Raw genomic sequence first — 16,778 nt, forward strand, 5'->3', positions numbered from 1 at the left:
TTTGTATCTATTACATAATTAAAGGGATACATATCTAACGAATTATAAAATGAAGAAAGAAATATCAAACATTACAACATGGATCGGTAGAATGTGTTGACAGCTAATATAACTAATTCTATAGAGAGAACGCCATCTAAATACCTAACATTCAAGTACGCACCACAACCGCAATCCATAATTTACGAGAATCCGGAAGTGCTTAATAACACAATTTTCTTCATTGATGTTACGAATCACCTAGATTAACACTATAAAATTCAAACAAGTTAAGCACGAGTTTAGCTTACTTTCCAAAACAATAATAGCATATTTGGAAGCCAATTTAAATGTGAATCTAACAGGGCATAAGGAAACTTAGTTTAAAGAGTCTGCAATAACCTTCAAACAATTATAAAATACACGACACTCCTTTTCTTTTAAGGTTCCGTGATGCGCCACCTAAAAGGCAAGATCAAAAACTTATTTAAATATATTTATGTACTAATATAAGTGTACACTCAGGCTTGATTTCATTAACTTATTAACCCAATAAGTAAGGAAGGAAAATAATATGGCTCTCTTTCTCGAGCAAATTCCGGGTAAAACAGGACCTGCATTTGTTAAAACGAAACCCGAGACTTCAACCCTAAAACAAAGTAAAGCCTTACCTACAAAATAGTTCATGTTCTTTCTTCACAACCTACAACACATAGAGTTCATTAGTCAAATATGATCTGCATGAACAACTACTAAACCCTAATAAAAAAAATCCTTACTTAGAAGATAGTTTCAGAAGATGAAAGACGATAACGCTGCAACCTGTGTGTCTTCTTCTCCCTCGTTACAATTTTTAAAAGATCGTCATCATCAATTGGCGATGCCTAATACCCATGAGTACAACGATTAGAGGTCAAAGAACCCTGAAAGCAGGATCGCAAGTAATCAGATCCAATGAGATAAAAATATTATTACAAACTCACCATTGTATACGAGCCCATAGAAAGAAGAGATAGCAAACCCTAGAAAGGTTATTTATGCCTTTGTGTGATGATAATCCGCGAAGAAAATACCAACCGTATTGATGAAATAATGAAAGAATAAGAAATACCTGGTGATGGAAGAGCCGTTTGATTCTAATACCAAGCAACCAGCGTCCAGCTGTATTATATTATAGAGTAGTTTATAATCAACCTCTACACTAATATAGACATGAAAAAACCAAATATTCATTTAGATTGATCTGTATGTACTATTTTTTTAACAAAAATATAAACCACTTAAATAGTATATGATGAAACAAAGAAATCAATTGTGGTACAAAATATAGTTATGAAATTACAAATATACTTGGTTAAAGTTCTAAATCGAACCTAAAAAAGATTCTAACAAAATCAAGTAAAAAAATTAACTGAAAAACTGGTTCGATTTAGCCAAATGATGCAGGGAGATTTTCATGAGATATGGAATAATATTTGAAGGTGATTTACCCGATACCCGGCCCGCCCGAAGCCCGTTATGCCCGTCATGGGCTAGTACCCATGGCGGGCTTTGTGCAACAAAGTTTTGGTTTTGCCCGGCCCGAGCCCGCCCGATAAGTCATTTGGGCATTGATATATGGCACCCGAAACGCCCGAGCCCGGACTAGAAGTGCCCACGGGTGCCCGAGCCCTGCCCGATTCCCACCCCTACTCTATATTGACATTTAAGAAAGAGAATCTCTATTGGCCCTTGACAACTAGGACTTTTAGAGTGTTTGTTAGAGTGTCCCATTGGAGATGCTCTTAGTCCATAATGAGAGAGTATGCTTTTTAGATAAGCTTTGCATGTCACGTAATTAAGTAAAACAAGTCAGAGTTTTGCACTGGAGATACAAAATAATTGATGAATGGAGTCTCTATTTTCGCTACTTAATAATGAGAATCTCAATTGAAACTTAACAAATAAGATTACTAGATGTTTTTTAATTTTGAATTTGAGATGTCCGGAAGAAAAAAAAAATCGAAGATTAGATTTAGAAATCAAAAGTTAATGAACCGAACGACATAATTAAGGGTGGGAATCATCAGGTCGGGGCAAGTGACTGCAGGTTTACTTTCTCATTGGGTTGGGTCGATCTCGCTATGAAATTTTATATATCTGTTAAGATTATAGGCGGTAATTTGACAAAAAAGTGATGTCGAAAAACCCATCCAAACCTGCGTGCCTTTTTAGTTGTTCGAGTTTCTAACAGTCTAACTAGAGAAAACTCGATATGCACCACATTTTTTTTTTGAAATCAGACGCACGGAGCTTTTGTAACCCAAACTTGACTCTTGCAAGATAAATACAGACGCATCAATCAATTTTGATTTTTTTTTAAATTGATTACGATCTACGATAGTCATTAAAATGTCATTGATAAGCACGACAACCGCCTAGCTAATTTCTTAGTCTTACAAGAAAGAACGAACTTATAGCACAACTAAACTACGACATTGATACATCAATTTTGCCTATTGGTTTAAGTGAGAATTAAAATAATGTATGAGATTTCCATACATGGAGATGGTGGTGAGATTTGGTCATAACCAGTGATTCAGCAGCAGTATAACTGAAATAACTAACAAAGGAAAGTTCAATATTATACCAAAGAGGACGACGCTCTTGCCTCTTGTTGAAGAAAGAAACCCTAAAAAGAAAGAAAAAAGGGAAACGCCTGATCGAGAGAAATCATGGAGCCAGAAGTGTCGAGAAAAAGAAAAAACGAGGAGGCAAACTTAGAAGAAGAAAAAAACAGTATGTGCGAGAAAAAGCAAGAAGAAACTACTACTACCCAGGAAGAGTTTGACAAATTAACCAGAAATTTCCTCCCTAAATTGAAGAGATACAGGTTGATCTATTATAAGTGGTTTCCATCTTCATAGATGCTTTGTTTATATTGATTCATATGTTTCAAGTAAAGCTTAAATCTTTAATAATGAAACCCTAACTTTGTTTATATTGATTCATATGTTTCAAGTAAAGCTTAAATCTTTAATAATGAAACCCTAACTTTGGATAAATCAAATAATTTTGCAAATTTTTTTTTGTTCATTTTTCTTATAGAGGATGAAGCTAACAAGAATATGTTTCTTTGGAAAATGAAGAACAATGTAGAAAAGAAGAGAGATGGGGTTGATGGCTCTCTTTTAGAAATTCTAGACCTAACTTTGTTTGATTTGTATAACTATATGGATGACTACTATCAATGTTTTGGAAAATCCAAATTGGGTGTACAATTGGATCAAACTGCTGCATTAGAAGAGATAGAAAAGGAGGCCAAGTTCTGGGAGGTGGTAACATCTATATAACAAAACACAAAAGTTGTGACTAGGACAATCTGACTAGGATCAAAATGAATAAAACTGCCATCTAGGACTACACGGTGGAATGAATCTGGACCCTTTAAATAAATCAGACGGCCGGAATCTCGTGTCTCTCTCTCTCCTTCAATCAAATGAACCGGCTAAATTCTTCCTCTTCACTTCACATTACTCCCCTCATGAATGAGAGAATTTCGGTTACTTTATCCCGACATTACTTCACCTCTCTTCTTCTTGGCACATCCACACCTGGTTTTGCAGTTTATTTGAAGCTTCTTTTCAGTTGATCTTCCATCAAGTTATCTCTCTTGAATCTTCAAGGATTTTCTTATAAAATCAAATCTTCATGTAGGTGAGTTATCAATTTTGGCGAATTTGCAGACCTGAAACTTTCTTATGTTCCTTGATTTTGACGAATTTCAAATCGAAGCTTTAATAGATGTTTTTTGATGATTAGAACTTGTAAACCAGAAATTTGCAACGAAGGTGTTTGACAAAATAACTCAATTACAATGTGACAGAGAAGAAGATGTTTGAAGGGAAGAGAATGGTAGTAGTATTTTGAAGATGAACAAGATGTTTTTGACAAGAGGTAAATCCATAAGATAGATTTTGATTGTTTGATACTTGTGGTTTATAGTTTTTTGTTTGTTTGATATTTATGGTGGGGATAACAGGGTTTAAGATGCTATGATTTAAAGGATTTACATGGTTGCCAATCAATTGGGAAGGTCTTGGAAAAATTGGTATTGGTATTGATCTTGGAACAGTTGAACCCTATCTACACTGTTTGGTATTCGTATTTATCTTTTTCCTCAAATAAACTATATTTTTTATTTCATTTTCATGTACTTACTTCTTCCTCATTTGATTTCATCTAATTCAGAGAGTGGGAAAGAGAGACTCTCTGTCTTTTTCTTTTCAAAAGATTCATCTCTGTAAAAGCTTTACGATCATCTAGCATCCTTAACGGGTAAATAATCTTTACTACCGTTCAATTTCATTACCAAGTTTCTATTTAATTTTTTTTTACTAAATTTACAATTCAATTTTCCATTCATCTCTGTTTTTGGCGTGAAATTTTTATGTTATAGTGTTCTTCATTTGGTTTTATAGTGTTCTTCATTTGGTTTTATATATTAATATAAATCTTAATTGAGTTTTTTTATTACGGAGATTTTTGAATTTAAAGAATTCATCAACTTTCGATTTGGAGAGTGCCTCAGGTAAAAAGAATCTTCGCTCCTCAGGTAAAAAGAATCTTCACTTGCGTGGGAAAAAAGGATTTTATATAAATAAGAAGCATCCTATACAATGGTTGGTGTTGCTCGTGGGGTTCTAACCTGCGTTTTGAGTCTATGTTAAAGAATGTTTTGTAAGTACTTAAGCTATAATTCGTTAGCAATTGTATATCTATCGAAGCAATCTGTTGTCTTTTGTTACATTTTGTTAATTATGAATTTCTTAGCAAAATTTAATGTGTAATATTTGTCGCAGTCCTTTGATGGTGGGTATCATTTGTTAGTAATGTCTATTCAAGTACTTCGAGGAAAGAAAGATGGACTTGTGACAGTTGACATTGGTGGTCCAAGTGGGTCTCGTAAAACAAGGTACATTAAATCGATAATTCCTGGATTACTAACCATTATCTTTCTCATTAAGCATCATATGGTTAATTGGTTATACTTATGAATTTATTTGTTTCTGAAGTATAACAGAGAAAGTAGCATCTGTAATTGGTTTTGTTGGTATATCCTTGGAGAACTACCGTGTTGGACTTGATGATGCCAATTATCTAGATTCAATAGATTTCCATGCTTTAATTTAGAAACTCGAAGTTTGCTTGACTCCAGTGGTTTTATAAAATCGACTATGTACTAGAATTTGTTGCAAAGAAGAGATGGTGTTGGGGAGAAAGAAACATGTGAGCCGGAGAAGTAGATGGAAGAAAAGATGGTATTTTTTTGTTGAAATAAGAAAAGATGGCGATTGGTAATAGGTGATGGTGATGAGAGTAGTGAAATCGAAGATTGGCCCGTCTTAAAACAGTACCAATATCCTCAACGATTCCAATTTGATGTAAAATTGCATTTTTTTTTAATCCAAGGGAAACATATCCATTAATAAGTGATAAAATCACGATGTTACATGGATGATAATTTGTAATTTCTCTCATCTGAAGATTTCATGAGAGTTACATACCTTTAAATGCAAAGTACCTCATAAAGGGAAAAGAATTGAACTAAACACTGCCACAAAAGATCCTTAAAGATCCGAGAAGAGAGACCCTAAAGGTCTAACAAAAGGATCCTAAAGATCCGTGAAAGGAGACCCTAAAGGTCTGACAAAAGGATCCTAAAGATCCGTGAAAGGAGACCCTAAAGGTCTGACAAAAAAATAAAAAACTAAACAAACTAAACACCGCCATTGTCGCAGGAAAATCGCCATTGTCGCCGGAAACCCGCCTCCATCACTCCACCATATCCATCATTGTGAAGAAGATAAAGTCGAACGAAACACCGATTATAGCCTTTTCCATTTCCATGAAGCGAAGAATCTTATGTTTTGATTGTTTATGCGTGTGTCGATCTTCTTCATCATTATCTCTTAGACCCCGAAGCCGATTGAGTGTCATCCACCAAAGACCTCTTTAGGGTTCACCTTCTCGTGAAATATCAACATGTGATGGTGATATTCAATGTCCAATGCCACCAATCTCCCTCTCTACTTAATCTGGACGCCTCACATAACCATCACTAATGTTGAAGATGACAACGGCATAAACTTTGACAGACAAATTGGCCGCCGATGGAAAGAATTGTGAGATTGATTGAGTCGCCGGACATTGTTGAAGGTGTTGGATCTTTATTATAAACAAAAAAAAAAAGGAATCCGGCGAAGGGTCTTCCCTTCGCCGGAGAGGCAAAAACACTCCTGGACTTTAGAAGCAAACAGTTATTTTAGAGAGAGAGGAGAGAGAGACGTGGGTTTGTGATGGTAAAATTGCATTAAATGATAGAAAATTCCAAACTTTGTTGGAGGAGGAAAGATCATATACCATAATATTAGGTAAATCCCTTGACCTATATTTAAATTTGATTTTTCCCGTGCCAGTGGCACGGGTTATGCCTAGTAATATTATAATATGTCTTGTTTGTTAACCACTTATGTTAGTGTCTTTGAGAGTAAATTTGATGTCGTAATATGTATGATCTTTAGGAATTTGGTGAGCTATGCCTAGCTGAAAGAAATGCCTACAGAGAATTCATTGACAAAGTCATTAATCCTAATATTACAGCGTGTTTTCGTAAATTAAAAAAGGTATTGTAAAACCTCAACTCCAACTCTCCTGCCCATCTCGCATCTTATTGTATTTGAATTTACTGTTTGCTGAATTTTGGTTATGTGAACAGATTAAAGGTGTTGTTGATAAGATAAAGAATGATCCCACACTAGGAGACCCTTGGACATTGGATGAGTCATTTGATCATATGGCGCGAACGTGGGAGAATATGTACCGGTAAAGCTTTTTTTTTTTCTTCATTGAAATCCTTTTTCTATTAATATTAATTCAAACCTTTCAAAATAAAAAAACCCACGCTTGGTGACAGTACCGAGGGGACTTTTACGAAATTTATTATCCTGAGGGCTGTGATCAACTTCGAAAAGTATTACGGCAAGAAAGACGCAACTGCAAAGTGCCGTGGAGAGAAGTACAAGGTAATATCTATTTTTGTTCTTGTGATTCGTTTAATAGTGATTGATTTTTAATGCTTTTGGTGTCGGACATTGATAGCGTGATGCTATCCAGAGACAATACTAGTTTTTTTTTTTCCCGCTATCTAATTTCAAAGTAGAAAAAAGTCCATAAGTTTCTTATGTCCGAGTATTCTTATTGATAAGGGGAAACTCTACGTTATGAGGTTTTGCAACCATAGTATAAAAGGTTGTTTGAAACGTTAACAATTTATTAATGGGAGATTTGCTGTTTGGACCCCCTTTCTTATAATTGACTTGCTGTTTGGACCCCCTTTCCTATAATTGACTTGCTGTTTGGACTCCCTTTTTCCAGAGTTGCACTTTGGACTCCCTTTTGACGGAATCATCCGGGAATATTCCGTCTCTAAGGTTATACTTACAAAAATGCCCAATTTACCCTTAGATTAGCAATATTGCAGTTTGGACTCCCTAGTTTATTTAACTCATCTTCTTCCTCCATTTAACAAACACACCACACAAACCCTAATATCCAATATAACTCAATCACCAAAAATCAAGAGGATGACTAATTATCATGGATAATATTGGTTTTGGATAATCAGAAACAACAACTTCAAATTTCTTTGATAAACCTCAATTTCACCATGAATTGAACTGAATTGAACTAATCAGAAACAATAATATCTCTGTTCTCATCAAAATTGAATTCATAATAATGAAGGCACTCATAATAGTATGAGTTAATATCTTTGTTGTGCCATTAACTGATACTTAGTATTATTAGTGAAGGCATTTTCAGATAAGTTAAGAGATTCTCCATTGTTTCTAATTAGTAGTATCCCTATGCCTCTGAAACTCAAACTTGAAAAAGAATTTCAGGGGGTTGTTTTTGGTTAAATCCATCATACCTCTTCATGTTCCATTAACATCATGTCATCATCCCCTCACTTTGAGCAACATCACACTCTTTCTCTCTCTAAACTTGTCTATAAAGAGCTCCATTACCCAACCTAGCTAATGAAATGAATAAAAAACACTCTTTCTCTCTCTAAGATTGACAACTTCTCTTTCTAAAACAAAATTTATTGAAGCAAGACTGAAAATAAAAAGCCATGAGATGCTCCTTCTTCTCTTATTAAAAACAGGAAAATAAGGCATCTCACTAACATTTCATTCCTTTTCTTCACCAATAGCTTTACCTGCTCTTCAATCTTCATACCCATCTTCATCTGGGTCTTCCAAACCGGAGTCAATCCAGCCAGTAACCAAACCCAAATTTCTTCATCAAACTGGTTCACACCTGATGCTTGATAAAATTTCCAGTCTATATGATCTGGGTTTTTCATTCGTCATACCCATCCTTGCAATACAATGAGTTGTTATAGAAATTGATTAAATTGGAAAATGGGTTTCTCCCTATTATACATCTTCAACTAAACCCACGATTTGTCTGTGATTCAATTTCCAAAACGAGGGTAAAATAGTACTTTCACTGTGTCATTATTTTGGAACTGTTACATATAACTTATTATTTTGAAAAAGGGAGTCCAAAGTGCAACTCTGGAAAAAGGGAGTCCAAAGTGCAAGTCAATTATAGGAAAGGGAGTCCAAACAGCAAATCTCCCTGATTTAATCTAGATTTGGAAGAGAAGGAAGAAGTACATTGAAATCCGATGAAAGAATGATGTGAAATGATTTGGTGTTTGTTTACATCTTAATGTCTTTCTTACATTGGACTAGTTATTGTTGGGAAAAACGGGCACTTAGGCGCAGCGGAAACAAGAGTTTTTCCCTTTGTGTTAGTTACGAGGATAATATAGAAGAATATGTGGGAGCAATAAACAAAGAACTGAAAGTAAATAAGACAACGATTTTTAACGTGGGAAACCTCCTCAACGTGAGAAGTAAAAACCACGGGACTCGTAGTCCAACCAAATCAACTATGATAGCAAAGTAGTTACAGACTACGTCCAACCGAGACTCAGACCCTTCCCAAAAGAATCAATCTCAAACACGAAGAAACACGGAGAAACCCTCACAAGAAAGAACAAAACAGTCCAGAAATCTGCAGCCCAAAACGACCCTAAATTCACTAGGATTCCAGCGACCAATCAACGATCCCTCCGTACAAATACTAGATAAATATGTCAAGAACAGTTCTGCCAAATTTCAGCTCAATCGGAGAAGAACTCACCGTCGGATTTTCCGAACAACGAAGACTGCGCGTGCTGAAAAAGTTCTGCCCCGCTCTTCTCGGCAACCTCCTTCTCTCCCTTCTTCTCTTGTGCGTTTCTAATTATGTTGCATACTTCTAATTAAGATTAAGGAAGTATTTATAGACTTACCCTTAACCCTAATTCCACCGTCATAAGTAACCGACCCAAAGAAACTCGACTCGGGCCCGGGTTTGGTTTCCTAATCCAAACCCAACTAGGTTTCCCCACTAGGAGGAAAACCCAACAGTTATGGAGTCGTATACTAAATGTTGGATTCTAATATTGTTTCTAGAAAAGAGAAACTAACTAATACGAGTTTTTGCAATTGTAGGATCTTATAAAAGAGTTGTTGGATCTGTTTACATACGATAATTGGTCTGATATTTTTAAACTCTTGACAAAATTCTCGGCATTTGGAAGTGCAATAGGATCACAGTTGAGGAAGCTCTTGGTGATAATGACGGTGCCAGGCAGCCTTGGGAGGAGATGATGGATGATATTTTGTGGGGACAGACAATAGATATATGTTATGCTACATGTGGTTTCTTTTTGTGGTTAGCATTGGCAATGATATTAACTATTAACCTAAACAAAAATGAACTTTTGTTTTAGAAAAATTGTTAACCATTCAGGGTTGTGTGTTTTTTGTATCTTTTCATTGTTTAACATGACTGAAAAACAAAAAGCACTTTGAAAATCTTTGTGGGATGAATGGGTGCACTTAGAATAAGATCTCGAAATGTTATTGAAATCCCTAGTGCCCCACCAGTATGTGAATGACCAAAGTTTACATTTATAATATAGATAAAGCGTTCAATTTCATAGCTTCATAAAATCAAGCGACCGATTTTTATAGCACAATGCTTCCTACAAGCCATATTCAGATGTTTGCAAACTGTTCATGTGGTAATTGAGAATCCGTTTACATACTATTCCGTCACTAACTTCTTCAAAAGTGAGGAAATCCACCAATTTGAGCATCCTAGTGATTTCAGAATGATGAAATTATCTTGATAATGTTTGTCAAATCAATCATTTGTCAGTCTTTCTCCATTAGTTTCTTATCTCTTCATCCCATAAAAAGTGTTTATATACATACCAGTATGACTTACTACCGCTATGGTTCAAGTTCGGTTAACCATCTTCATACTGAAATCCCTTTTCATGGGCATATCAATTTCTTCGAAGAACTACTTAACAAAAACTCGATCTCTTTATGTTGTGATGGCAGCTCTAACCGCTCTCTTTAGTCACATTACCTGGAAGCTTGGAAGGCGTGGTTCGTTGAAGTTCTCGGGAAGCAACACCCCCTACAACAATTTCCATGACCTGATTTTCTTTCACACCACTTAGTCAAGTATATAGTGTACAAAAATGAACTGCTATTTACATTTTTTTTGACTAATTATAACTTGTTGTCAATTCTTTTAACGTCAAGAGAGACGGGTTTTGTTAGTGAGAGAACGAAGAGATGGTATGTATTGACTATCCTTTTAATAATCAATTCTTATGCTTTTTAATCCTAACAATGATGGGCTTATATCCTTTGTAGTGTGAGTTCATCAATTTTACCCCCATATAGCCAGTAGAGGGCGTAAATTGGGATATAAAGTTTTTGGGGTTTTAGTTGATTTGTTATAGGTGGTGCATCTTCTTTGTTCTCCTTAGCATTCTCGAGTCAAGCTTTTTTATGGACCTCGTAATCTTTTCTCTAAGCTTTTTTATATGTGGTCGATCAGATGGATTCTCAAAGTAAGTTTTCAAATATTCTCTAATCTTTTCTCTTTAATTGATAATTTCAGGGTTTTATTTGATTCAGAAGTTTTCATAATTGTTATGTTTTTTTAGGTGTCTTTTGAATTGACTACCTCGACAGTATCATCTAGAAAGAAAAACCATTCACAGCCCAGGCCATCTACTATAGAGGCTAGGAAACAAAGTCATAAAACATCTATAACTATTATTAATCAAGGATGACCATGGCCACCATCAATAGATGGTAGAAAATAAGAACTTGAGCAACATCTACAACCACGACCATATATAATGGCTATGTCAACCTCACAATACCTCTTAAGGGTAGGAATCAGGTGGGGCGGATACGGGGCCGACTACTAACATGACCATTAGTGTACTCGTATGGGCCGGCAAGCTACATCGTTTTGAGGTCTAAATGGTTCTACATGTATAAATACTTTTTGGAAATGTGTATTGGTGTCAATTTCATAAGAGTGTTTGCTATGTAAGAAAGGTTTTTAATTTGAAGTCCTGGTTTAATGGTTGTTTATTGAAGATGATTTTGACATCTTGAAGTGCACTTGGAATTAGGAATAAGGTCTTAATCTTGACTTAAAAACGTGAGCTTAAAGTATATATATGAATCCTTTCAAAATAAAAGTAAAGATATGAAAATTACATGCCAACTTAGCTAATTATATATGTATGAAACCATATCAAGTTATGATGGTAACATATCAATTTATGATGATTTACTCCTTACTCTAACCTAATCAAGGAACTATCTTTGCCTTAAAGGGTAGAAACCTATATTTTTAAATAAGCTTAGCTGCAAGGCCACTATCACAAATTTTTGGCTCACATCATGTATTTTTCAAATAAATTCATCCCCCTTCATCTGAAGTATCTAAACCTAAGACCACCCAGCCCTCACACACACACACACACACACACACACCACCACCACCACCACCACCACCACCACCACCACATCATTAACATGAGTTTCTTTGCTCATGAAGAAGAAAAAGAGGAACCCAAAAACCATCTCAAACCATTGAATCTCTTTAGTGAAGCAATGAAACAAGCTTTTGGCCAAAGCTGCACTTTCCTTCCAATAACTTCACCATCTTTTGACGTCGAAGAAGAAGAAGAGTATTCGATTAATAGTGATGTCGAATACGAACAAGAAATACTAATATACTAAAGCTAAAACAACTTTTATTCACAATCTTTCACTTTCATAGTCTATATATATGCATATGTTCTTAGCTAGATCATTACTTGACTAGTTAATTATATTCCTCTCACATGCAGGCAATCATCTTTAGAATTCAAACTCTTGCAATGGAAGCGAAACTTAGACGTAAAAACGGTTTCTCCTCAACCAATTCAAGCTCTCGTTGGGCTGCCGCTTACCCAGTCCGAAACGAAGAAGGAATAGAAACAAACAATGATGAGAAAGAACAACAACAAAAAGAAGTGGGTGGTGATTTTGATGAGACTGAAACCATCTATTACTCTGTGGGTTCTCATTGTTGTTCCAGCTCAACTGCAGAAATCTTCTTCTCAGCTGGTGGGAGTTGTTTTTCTCGCTGTTCGAGTACTGGAAGGGTTATCGAGTTTTCCAAGATGACTCGAAAGAGATCAATATTGCAAGAGTTTTGTCATTGTGAAGGTTGGCCATTTGGGTTATGTAGGAAGGAATTGTTGCTTCCACCATTACCAACTTCTCCTTCAGAATCTTGGTTAAAGCATAGAGGAGGTTCTCATCAAAAGCTTAAGATGTTGAATTAAAACCATCGAATTAATCCTTTTATCATTTTCAATAAAAGATATTCATGCAAGGAGAGCAATAAAATGCATGAAGTTCAAAATGAATAAACTAATTTACAAAATTTGAATAATTGGTATTTTGATGATTTCTGAATTAAATTCCACATTTTCTTTCTTGTTTTTGTACTTGTTCTTCGATTCTTCGAAGAATATTAATTAGTACTATATTAGACAAACAAGTTAAATTCCATTGTATTTTTTCTTTTGAAATGTCAGGATAGTTTAAGGGGCATGACTTCGTGTCTCGAAGTACTTTTGACCTAGAAGGTGAAAACTAACGTGGTAACCACTCCAATTTAAAGTTGTGGACAATTCCATTATGTTTGGAACGGTAATATTTGAATATGAACTCGGACACTATTAATATACGAAGAAAGAGAAATAATAAGATTGAATTACTATACATATTTTTATTACATCGAAACTACAAACACTTTTACAATGAGAACCTTCATGTCTATTACCATAATATATATAAATATACACATTTGATGAAATGCATAAAATAACAACTTGTTATCAGAATAAATTGTTTGAATGACATATTGAACAAACGTAAAACAACCACACCTTATTATATAGTTTCTTACCCTAATTTCATTTCAAAGGTTGTGCATGAGGTGATCTTGATTCTCGAACTCGCCTTTCGTCTGGAAGTATTTTGGCAAATCTATAAAGAGCATAAGAAATTAGATCAAAATACGACTTAAAGAGACTTACCGTTTTGCACGCTTATTTTTGTATTAATCTGAATAAGAATTGAAAACAAGTATTGCGTTCGAAATTTCTCTATTAAGTTAGAAATGGTGGTAACAAACAATTAACAAGAGGAGCAAATTGATAATCTTACTTTTTGAGAACCTCCTCATTAGTTCCACCATTTGGAATAGCTTCTGTTTGACCTGTTTCAAGATTCACTCTTGAAAATGGTTTCTTCAACAAATTCTCACCCACTTTCACAAGATTTTCTAAATTTTCCTTGGTAGCAACATCAACAGATGAAATCTTCCCTGTTAACCCATCATCCTGTTTTTGTTTTTTTCATTCATGGAAAGGTCATGAGGTCATGACATACAAAAATTAGTTCACATGGAATAATAACATTAAGATTAATCTAAGAACTAAGCCCCACTCTAATTAGAATAATCTTCATTTCGTATATTTAGTGAGATATATAAAGCTAGAGTCAAATTATAAAACGATAGTTTTGAAATTCTTGTAAAAAGAATAAGAAAATTTGTAATTGAGCGAATATGATAGTTACACATGATAACATGAATACTAATACACATAAAATAAAAATATCAAGTCGGATACTTGAGAGTTTATTAACTTCAAAATTCCGAATAAAAAACTTAATTAGTGAAAATTTCAAATTAAGATTTGTTCAGAAAACCGATCTAAAAGAGGTAAGTATAACTTCGTGGCAATTTGGTCATATGTTAAAAATTATAACTTATTTGTGGCGGTTGGAGGAGGGAAGTTTAATCACCAATTGAAACAAGGAGCATATTTGAATTAAGCATTTTGCAAGGATTAAATCAAAAAAAAAAATCATTTATGTAGGGTAAACTAACTTTATACCTGGATCCTTAAGTACTGAGCTTCAGATTGAAGAGCTTGAAAAACAACAGACATATGGTAATCAACCATATCTGCACTTGATTGATTGAACACATCAAGAATTGGGGTTGAATTTTTACTTGTTAACCACCCAAATATTCCCCATTTTGCTGCCATTTTAGCATCATATTTTTCTTCCACTTTTGCTGACCCAGTCCCTAATGACACAACCAGAAGTTTTGCAAATTCCATTGGCTTTATTGGCAAGAAATCAGGGTTTTTCTTGAACACTTGCTTTGTTACTTCACTAATAGCAACCAGAGACTGCATTAATCAGTTTATAATCACTATCATTAGTCTTTTTCTTTTTAACATAATCTTAATTTGTAAAATATTATCAACTTAGTAAAAACAATATATTGAAAGTTGAGCTTGAATTGCTGGTTATTAAACTATGCATGGCTCCTTTCACTAGCTTTTGAGTTATGCATGCATTTACCGGATTATTACAGGCGACACCACCATCGATGAGGTTGAATTCTCGTACATTGCCATCCTTATCTTTGTTTTCGAAATAATAAGATGGAAGAAATGTTGGTGCAGCAGAAGTGGCAATGCAGATATCTGATAGACGAGCATCCAATGTTGGCGAGCTTTTCACCTACATAAAGTTGTAAATATCGATCACAATAATGAGCTTACCTAAGTGAAAAAGATACGCATTGTCCTAACTTAATGGCTTCATTATTGTAGAACTAATTTACACATGCTTTGAATTGTTTTCGCATTCCAAATCAAATACTAGGGAACCCTGGACTCTTGAACTAACTTAGTTGAGCTAACTTTCGGGTTAAAGGACTCTTCACAGGAAAAAATATCTTGACATAATTTATCAGCCGCGCAAAATGCTCAATTAATTGCTCATGTTATATGTAAATGTAGTATAAAGTCTACTAGAGTATAAGGAATTATATATTGTTTTCGATCGTGCAAACATGTTAAGGTATTTTACGAAATTGACTTTATAAAATAATGTTAGCAAGACACTAACCAGGGGTTAACTAATATTGTCTTTGTAACATAAACCCTAATATTATAATTGACTAGTAAACCCTAGTATTTTTTAATTAAAGACTAATATAATGATCAGTTCACCACATGAAGGAAAAAAACAAAAATTAATTACGCCCCTGCCGGGGATCGAACCCGGGTCACCCGCGTAACAGGCGGGAATACTTACCACTATACTACAACGACTTTGTTGCTTTGCCTAATCATTTATTGAATCTCAACCAAAACCCTAATTTCTTCATCTCAAAAAGAAGAAACGTAGTTCAATCTCTTGTTAGTTACCCTAGTTCAGAATGGGAGAAAGAAAATCATTAGTACATTCTAAAGATTTAGATAGACTTAGCAACTTACCTGATGATCTAATTGATCATATCATGTCCTTCCTTACTGTGAAAGAAGTTGCCAGAACTAGTCTTTTGTCAAGAAGATGGAGATGTCTCTGGAATTCTTCCTTCTTTGAGGTATGTATGTCACTTTTCCTTTTCTTGACTTTCTTTTGTCATCAATAAATTCCCCACCCACCCACCCGGCGCCTAATTGGTTCACTGATAGTATATAGGATTATTATTCTATTGCCACACACACACAAGTTGTTATTACATGTTGTTGTTTGTGATTCGGAAATATCAAATTCTAGTACATTTTTAATTTACCTAGGAGTATTTTTTTTAAATGTGCAAGGTTGTTATCTCGGAACCTCCTCAACTGTTAGATATTTGCCCCCCTCAAAGCTATAATCTAAAATACTTGAAGCTTGAGTCGTGGCTTTCAAGAGAATCCTTTCGTTCAATCATGAACTTGTTGAAGGTTTCTCCTAATATAGTATATATTAAGTTGAAACTTATTGGGGTAAAATCTTTCTCAACTGTGTTTTAGTTTTCATGTCTTTAATTAATTTTTCTTCATCTTTGAAGATGAGCTTATATTGTTCATTTGTATCCAGAATCATTATCAGAGTCCCCAACTTTATCCCTTCGTTGATGAGGTAACCAATTTTTTTTTTTTTTTTGTTATTAGTTAGGGAGAGAGATTCTGCCTACTCTAATTACCATTTTCTTCTTCTTCTAGGTCAAATTTACTTCAGATGACTATTGGGATGCAGGGTCTTCGTTACCGTGCTTGCTCAAACACCTAAAGTATGTCGAAATTCGAGGATTCTTAGGGTGCGTTAACGAACTCAAGTTTTTGGAAATTTTGTTGAAGAATTCTACTATCTTGAATATAGTTAATCTTCGCGTGGCCAATTCGTCTAGGGGGTTAAGCCCTCGTTTATGCTCTCGGGTAACGAAGTTCATTCAGAAGCTAAGAAGCT

The 16,778-nt window shown here is 34.7% G+C and overlaps 3 protein-coding genes and 1 long non-coding RNA gene across 9 annotated transcripts; 3 read left to right on the forward strand and 1 right to left on the reverse strand.

Moving 5' to 3' along the window:
• Nucleotides 1–136: 136 nt before the first annotated feature.
• On the reverse strand, nucleotides 137–15,998 carry LOC147532234 (patatin-like protein 3). 4 transcript variants are annotated; one of them, XR_015227641.1, is made up of 7 exons: nucleotides 15,818–15,998; nucleotides 1,091–1,140; nucleotides 963–1,001; nucleotides 759–863; nucleotides 651–682; nucleotides 382–441; nucleotides 137–251 (listed from the first exon to the last, which is right to left on the reverse strand). XR_015227641.1 is itself a non-coding variant. In XM_086647888.1 (5 exons), the coding sequence occupies exons 3-5, from the start codon at nucleotides 14,645–14,647 to the stop codon at nucleotides 13,430–13,432; spliced, it is 480 nt and encodes a 159-aa protein (XP_086504014.1). In that variant the 5' UTR covers nucleotides 14,648–14,719; nucleotides 14,895–15,056; nucleotides 15,818–15,919; the 3' UTR covers nucleotides 13,199–13,429. The 4 variants fall into 4 exon arrangements, 1 of the variants encoding a protein (XP_086504014.1); XR_015227640.1 differs by lacking the exon at nucleotides 963–1,001; XR_015227639.1 differs by lacking the exon at nucleotides 963–1,001 and having other exon boundaries at nucleotides 759–902.
• On the forward strand, nucleotides 2,459–9,876 carry LOC147532235 (uncharacterized). The gene is made up of 6 exons (XM_086645072.1): nucleotides 2,459–2,851; nucleotides 3,067–3,293; nucleotides 6,543–6,644; nucleotides 6,737–6,843; nucleotides 6,935–7,043; nucleotides 9,591–9,876. Exons 2-6 carry the CDS (start codon nucleotides 3,087–3,089, stop codon nucleotides 9,747–9,749), a joined length of 684 nt encoding a protein of 227 aa, XP_086501198.1. The 5' UTR covers nucleotides 2,459–2,851; nucleotides 3,067–3,086; the 3' UTR covers nucleotides 9,750–9,876.
• LOC147532236 (uncharacterized) lies at nucleotides 3,486–5,426 on the forward strand. Of its 3 annotated transcripts, none has more exons than XR_015227151.1 (7): nucleotides 3,486–3,675; nucleotides 3,781–3,915; nucleotides 4,001–4,116; nucleotides 4,210–4,296; nucleotides 4,550–4,698; nucleotides 4,821–4,933; nucleotides 5,042–5,426. It is a non-coding gene; the product is annotated as an uncharacterized LOC147532236 (long non-coding RNA). The 3 variants fall into 3 exon arrangements; XR_015227153.1 differs by having other exon boundaries at nucleotides 3,845–3,915; nucleotides 4,574–4,698; XR_015227152.1 differs by having other exon boundaries at nucleotides 3,647–3,675; nucleotides 3,795–3,915; nucleotides 4,574–4,698.
• LOC147532237 (uncharacterized) lies at nucleotides 11,864–12,879 on the forward strand. Its single transcript, XM_086649921.1, is given in 2 exon segments — nucleotides 11,864–12,191; nucleotides 12,269–12,879. Coding segments are annotated over 2 exon segments (720 nt in total). The 5' UTR covers nucleotides 11,864–11,996; the 3' UTR covers nucleotides 12,794–12,879.
• Nucleotides 15,999–16,778: the final 780 nt, after the last annotated feature.

The sequence above is a fragment of the Eschscholzia californica genome, unplaced genomic scaffold (assembly GCF_041429995.1).
Source record: "Eschscholzia californica isolate CP2 unplaced genomic scaffold, dmEscCali1.0.p SCAF_6, whole genome shotgun sequence".
NCBI classification, from domain to species: Eukaryota; Viridiplantae; Streptophyta; class Magnoliopsida; order Ranunculales; family Papaveraceae; genus Eschscholzia; species Eschscholzia californica.

Coding starts and splice junctions, on each gene's coding strand:
- LOC147532235 (XM_086645072.1), top strand. CDS start 3,087: ATGTTTCTTTGGAAAATGAAGAACAATGTAGAAAAGAAGAGAGATGGG. Junction 3,294..6,542: donor AGGAGGCCAAGTTCTGGGAG/GTGGTAACATCT, acceptor TATGATCTTTAG/GAATTTGGTGAGCTATGCCT. Junction 7,044..9,590: donor GCCGTGGAGAGAAGTACAAG/GTAATATCTATT, acceptor TTGCAATTGTAG/GATCTTATAAAAGAGTTGTT.
- LOC147532234 (XM_086647888.1), bottom strand. CDS start 14,647: ATGGAATTTGCAAAACTTCTGGTTGTGTCATTAGGGACTGGGTCAGCA. Junction 13,859..14,416: donor CTCAGTACTTAAGGATCCAG/GTATAAAGTTAG, acceptor AAACAAAAACAG/GATGATGGGTTAACAGGGAA. Junction 13,503..13,682: donor AATGAGGAGGTTCTCAAAAA/GTAAGATTATCA, acceptor TGCTCTTTATAG/ATTTGCCAAAATACTTCCAG.